At 42.8% G+C, this 6,635-nt stretch overlaps 1 protein-coding gene across 1 annotated transcript in view; it reads left to right on the top strand.

Annotated features, from left to right (window-relative positions):
* The first annotated feature begins 244 nt into the window (after positions 1–244).
* The window catches only part of DYNAP (dynactin associated protein), a 149,791-nt gene continuing 143,400 nt past the window's right edge, over positions 245–6,635 (top strand). Inside the window, 4 exon segments of the mRNA XM_010854833.1 lie at positions 245–477; positions 3,140–3,361; positions 4,294–4,500; positions 5,758–5,987. Of these exon segments, the coding sequence (XP_010853135.1) occupies positions 5,766–5,987 (222 nt within the window). The 5' untranslated portion in view covers positions 245–477; positions 3,140–3,361; positions 4,294–4,500; positions 5,758–5,765.

Raw genomic sequence — 6,635 nt, 5'->3', positions numbered from 1 at the left:
GGAATACCTGACAGGATTGCTGTAAGAATTAAATCCCATGGTGTATGGAAAGCACTTAGTACTGTGCTCGGTACTTAGTGGAAGGGAGGAAATAAACGTTAGTAGCTACTGTTATTATCTGTTGTATGTGTCATCAGTGAGCAAAGAGTAGTGGACCAGAAGTGTTTATTGGTCTCTAATTTGGCAATTCTTTCTATGGGTTGTTTTTTTTTTTTTTTCCCCAACCAAGATTATTGTTTGAGAAACAGCTTCCTTATTTCATTTCCTTGACTTTCAGCTTTATATAAGCACTTCCTTACTTAAGAATGATCATCCTTCTCAGGGGTTTCTGCATTTGCTGAAGCTGCGTCCCTCCCCTGTTGTTCTTTTTCAGTGGATTGCTTACCCTCTTAGCCAATGGACAACTTAGCATTTGAAACGCATGAAGATGCAAAGCAGAAGGTTGTGTCTGAGGGGAAGGTGAACACCTCCAGAATGGTAAGAATGTACATGGGGATTTACATCTTGAGATTACTTGCCTCAAAACCTTTATGCAGATCTCAGGAAAGAGCCCCTCCTTAGGCCAGTTTTCTTCAAGTGACCTTCTAAAGAAAGGTAGCATGTCCTATTCTGAAAATCTCCTGACCTGCCTTTTCTCTCCTAAACTGTTAACTCCTGTAGCTGTTTAGGGGCCCAGCTTTCCATGAATTGTTGTTCCTGGCATTAATGAGTTATTTATTGTTCAATATAATACCCTCACACAATGTTAAACTGAATATGTTGGTAAATGATTATGCTATACCAAACATATCATTAACTAATTTAAAACATTAAAAATTTTTTTGCACATTAACAAAACTACATTCAAGTATTACAAAATATTGGCAATATTCTCTCTGTTGTATAATAATACATCCTTGTTGCCTGTCTTACACCCAGCAGTTTGTACTCTTATTCCCCAGTCCATTGCTCTTCCCCTGCCTACCCACTGGTAATCATTAATTTGCTCTTTATGTGGTGAGTATGCTTCTTTTTTTGTTACATTCACTAGTTTGTTGTATTTTTTTAGATTCCACATATAAGTGATATCATTCAGTATTTGTCTTTCTTTGTCTGGCTTATTTCACTTAGCACAGTGCCCTCCCCGTCCATCCATGTTGCTACAAATGGCAGGGAATCTTGTTCCTTTCTTATGACTGAGTAGTATTCCATGGTATATATACCACATCTTCTTTATCCAGCCATCTGTTAATGGACATTTAGGTTCCTTCCATACCTTGGAGATTGTAAATAATGCTGCTATGAACATTGAGGTGCATGTATCCCTTTGATTTAGTGTTTTTGTTTTAAATATATACTTGGGAGTGAAATCTCCAGGTCATATAGTAGTTCCATCATTAGTTTTTTGAGAAACCTCCGTATTGTTCTCCACAGTGACTACCAACAGTGTACAGGGTTCCCTTTCCCCACATCCTTGCCAACCTTTGTTATTTGTGTTCTTTTGAATATTTATGAGTGTTAAAGTAAGGCTTCCCTGGTGGCTCAGAGGTTAAAACATCTGCCTCCAATGCAGGAGACCTGGGTTCAATCCCTGGGTCGGGAAGATCCCCTGGAGAAGGAAATGGCAATCCACTCCAGTATTCTTGCCTGGAGAATCCCATGGATGGAGGAGTCTGGTAGGCTACAGTCCGCAGGGTCCCAAAGAGTTGGACATGACTGAGCGACTTCACTTTCACTTTCAAAGTAAGACTATCTATGTTAGAATTATTAGTGATCAAAAATGTACTTGCTCAGAGAGCAAGACCAGGAACTCAGAGAGCAGTGGAAAAGGACTCCTTGCCGTCATTGATGATAATCGTCATTTTAGTGGTCAGAGGAGTAAGGGCAAGTTGGTTCAAAGGTTGGGGTGAGTATTTTCTTGGCAGCTTTCAGTAATGTGGATTGTAACTCAGAAATAATACTGTTGTTTATAGCATATATTTGTGACATGAAACCAGGAAGTAGTAACATAGATATACATGGAAATACCGTGACTTAGAGTTGAGTGATGACTTAGGACCTCATATAGGTAATACACATGATAATATGTATTATTATTGAAGGGAATTTACTGAAGCTATTTAAATGAAGGAGGGAGGGAGAGACAGAGACTTGTCAGGTCAGGCCCATTGATTGATTACTGATATGTTACTTATTCCCATGCATGTACCTGTACACATAAATGCATTTGTACATTCTGGAACCAAAACATTCTTAGAAAATAGCCCCTTAAAACCTCATTAATTTTCAGGTGAAGAAACTGGTAAATAGGGGCTAATTGACTGACTTGGAAGTACTTAGCTGGGTACTTAATTTCCTAGTACTTAATTTCCTTAATTTATTCTGTGCTCCAGTCCTCAAATGTTTATTTTTATTCTTGTTTATTTGGGTGTCATCTGATGTATGGGCTATGTGTGAATGTCCTACAGTCCTTGCACTTGCCCAGCTGCTAGACCGAAGAGAGAACCCGAGTCAGCAGCAGACACATCAGTGGTGCACTGGACAGGGCGTCTTACAGGTCAGAGGCTGAGGGCCTGGAAGGACACCTGCTGGGTGCTGCCGAGGGCAGGTGGACACAGCCTCGATTTTCCCTGCACAGGGGAGGAGGGGCTGTCAATTATAAGGGGCATGATGTCAGAAGGGCTCCTGGGTTGCAGGGAGACTGTTGGAATGCATATCCCCACAGCTCTGGGTTAGCAACCATTGCAAGGGCCACTGTTCCTCCGTGGTGACTGAACATACCGGAGCTGATGTGGTCCAAGGGCTGGAACGATCATTAGTGGGAGTCAGGCCGATCATGCATGTGGTTACTGATTAGTTTCCCTTTAGGAGGGGAGGAAGTCGTACGCATCAGGGAAGGGTGAGGCAGAGTGGGACAAGGGCTGTACGGAAAGCAGGAGAGCAGCCATCTTATGGGGCCTGACCATACTGTGAGTGTGTGTGTGTGTGTATGTGTGTGTGTGTGTGTGTACTGATTTACACATCTCTCATTTTACTCGGTATGTTTATCCCACAAATGTGCTTTTTTTTTTTTTCATAAAAGAGGAAATAAACCAAACTCAGACAGTTGGCAATGTTTCTGATGCCTCAAGAGTGGAGAATAATTTCTAATTTCTTCCAGGAAAAGACGAAGCAGTGGTCACTGATGAGCATTTTCCTGGTGTGTCTTTTGGCTTGCACCATTACCACGGTGATCGGAGTCCTGATTGTCTCCTTGGTTTATGTCAACAACCCTCAGCCTCATTCAGAACCCGGAGCCCAATCTCTGCAAACAGCAATTCCCATGGTGCCAAAGGCTGTTGATCCAAAATTTCAGTTTCTTAATCATTTATCTAAATCCAAGGTATGCTGCTAAGTCACTTCAGTCGTGTCTGACTCTGTGCGACCCCATAGACGGCAGCCCACAAGGCTCCCCCCTTCCTGGGATTCTCTAGGCAAGAAGACTGGAGTGGGTTGCCATTTCCTTCTCCAATGCATGAAAATGAAAAGTAAAAGTGAAGTCGCTCAGTTGTGTCTGCCTCTTAGCGACCCCATGGACTGCAGCCTACCAGGCTCCTCCGTCCATGGGATTTTCCAGGCAAGAGTACTGGAGTGGGGTGCCATTGCCTTCTCTGTGGTATGGATCACATGTATTAAGAAAAAGAATCATCTATTATAAATGATGATTTCAAAGTTTCTTTTTTTTTTTCTAATTTTATTTTATTTTTAAACTTTACATAATTGTATTAGTTTTGCCAAATATCAAAATGAATCCGCCACAGGTATACATGTGTTCCCCATCCTGAACCCTCCTCCCTCCCCCCTCCCCATACCATCCCTCTGGGTCGTCCCAGTGCACCCATTGCTTGTTTCTAAGCTGTGTTCTCTCTTCATTGGAAAGAAGTAGCCATGGGCTGTTTGGATGAAGGGAAGTGAGGGATGGAAAAGGGGAAAGGTGGGTGGATGTTGGCTCTGGGCTGAACTTTGCTTTAGTAGCTGGTTCTCTGGCTGGAGGGGGGAGGTGCAGGCGGACAGATGGAAAGCCCTGTGTTCTCTTGTCAAAATAGGTGTTCGTTTTTCTGTCTAACAGGGACTGATGGCACTGTTGTCTCCTGGAGCTTGCAGACCTGTTCTTTCTCTTCTTTTCTGGGGGGACCTCCCATATCCACTCACCCCCGTATCCACTCACCCCCGTTTCTTTTTCCCCTGTGCTGCCCTCTCACTCTGGGGGCCGTGGTGGCCTCACATTCCTCAGGAAATGACCTCCATGCTGATGGTTCACCTATGACTTTTCAGGTGTTTGAGTTCCCTGGTGGCGCAATCCAGTGGGCCCGGTACAGGAACAATGCCAACGACTACCTCAGCATTGAAGAGGAGGCCTTTGGAAGCAGCTTGAACAGCCAGAGATCACAGATGAGCTTCGGGACCCTGAGAATAAAAAGCAGTGGCCTCCGGGCCCCTCACTGGCACTTCAATGCCAACGAACATGGCTATCTTGTACAGGTGTAACTGGTTTGCCCACATTCTGTGCTTGAGCATTTGTGCTGTGTGTCCTCAGGCTATTATTTAGGTTGTTGCAAAACCTACTTAACTAATAGGATGATAGACAACATCTAGGCTTTGGCTGTGTACCCAATTAGACCAGTTAGCAGTGCCTTGGAACATTAGACTGTTTGTTTTAATTATTCGTGGCATCACTTTGAACTTCATTCTTCAGTATGAAATCATTTTTCATACATTGTTAAGCTCATATCACTGTTCCATCCTTTGAGCCAAAGCTAAACCTGGTAGCTCTGATCTAATGATCAAAGAGACTACAGTTTCCCTTTAGGGAAAAAAGCAGGGACTGGAATAACGAACTAGTTTGCTGATGTTCAACCTGGAGTCCCTGAGATCAGCCAATGATATGCCCTTTTGTGGCTTTTATTTTTCAGAATTCTTTGGAAGTAAAGTGAAATAGAGCTGGAAGTGAAATGAGTGTACTTCCCTGAATTGCAAATAATTCATTAATTCTGAAATGTATTTATGGCTTCTGTGTTCCAGACACTGGGGAAATTGGAGTGATTAAGCTTTCATAGAACTTTCAGAGTTTGGTCTTACCCTGGTAATCTTGTTAATAGATCAGCCAGTTTTTATGTGTGACATATTTCTGATTGCTAATAAAATTCCTTTTTTATACTTGGACAATTCACTTGATTTTAGAATTTACAAGAAGAGAGATTAGAGCTTCATCTATGAGGTTAAACCCTCCTTAGAAGAATACTTGGACATAACAGTAAATGCACTATGTTATTACTATTATTATTATTATTAAAATTATATGTAGGCTTTTTCTTACCTGGTAAATACATACACATCTGTTTGCAAACACACAAACATACACAAGCATACACATGCATGTCTGTGCAACCATCTATGAACACACACATGTGCTTGCAGTCTTTGCAAACTAGCATGATCTTAGAGCTCTAAATGCTCAGTGGGGTGGTATTGCCCCAAAGAGGGCAAAAACTGGTTGTTAGCAGGGTGAAAGTATCACTCTTTTCATGTCCACAGCATAGATGTGTGTGTAGTACATGAGCAGTACGTGTATGCTGTGTACAGGTCTCATGTGCCAGTACCTCTGTAATGGTAATGTTTCATAGGGTGGGGATTAGAAAAACAGTCTAGCATGGTACCTTAGAAGGCAGGTAATGAAGAAAGGTTGAAGAGCACTGCTCTAAATTGATGTTGGGATATGCTCTTCCATTTCCATTTCAGGGGACGGCATGGGTAGGGTGGTTGATGATGGTGCTGTCATTACCACGTACAGTGTTACAGCTGGCCAAGTGATCTTCTTCCCGAAAAACACAGTGCACTGGATAAAGAATGTGGGCAGTGAAGACTGTTTTTTCTTGCTCTTCTTTTCTACACATGAGGAACTTCAGACCCTGGATGTTGATGATGTATTTTTTTCTACACCTGAGGATATTGCTTCCAGGTCACTTAAGGTCTGTATCACTGCTGAGAATACTTCCAGGTCACTTAAAGGTGTGAACCACTGCTGAGAACAGATCCTGAGAGCATGTGCATTCCATGGGCACCAAGAGGGCATGGCTATTTGAGTTTCTAAGGTGGCAGTCAACAAAGTAACAGTTGGGTAACGGGCTCAAGAACATGACTTGCTTCCTATTTAACACATAAACCTCCTTGAGGTTGAATTGCTCTTTATTTTCCCCTGTGAAGGGCTTCTATAGGAAAGTATTTTTTAAAAATACTTTGTTTTAATATTTATTTCTTTGGCTGCATCGGGTCTTAGTTGTGGCATGCAAAGACGTTGCATTACACAGGCTTCTCTAGTTGTGCGTGTGCTCCAGAGCATATGGGCCCAGTAGTTACTCCGTGGCATGTAGTTACTCAGTAGTTACTCTGTGGTGTGTGGGATCTTAGTGCCTCTCAGTTCAGTTCAGTTCAGTCACTCAGTCGTGTCCGACTCTTTGGGACCCCATGAATTGCAGCATGCCAGGCCTCCCTGTCCATCACCAACTCCTGGAGTTCACTCAAACTCATGTCCATTGAGTCGGTGATGCCATCCAGCCATCTCATCCTCTGTCGTCCCCTTCTCCTCCTGCCCCCAATCCCTCCCAGCATCAGAGTCT

Source organism: Bison bison, unplaced genomic scaffold (genome assembly GCF_000754665.1).
Source record: "Bison bison bison isolate TAMUID 2011002044 unplaced genomic scaffold, Bison_UMD1.0 scf7180017864349, whole genome shotgun sequence".
NCBI classification, from domain to species: domain Eukaryota; kingdom Metazoa; phylum Chordata; class Mammalia; order Artiodactyla; family Bovidae; genus Bison; species Bison bison.
Note: the sequence above shows the minus strand (reverse complement) of the source record. Positions and strands in the feature narration are given on the sequence as shown.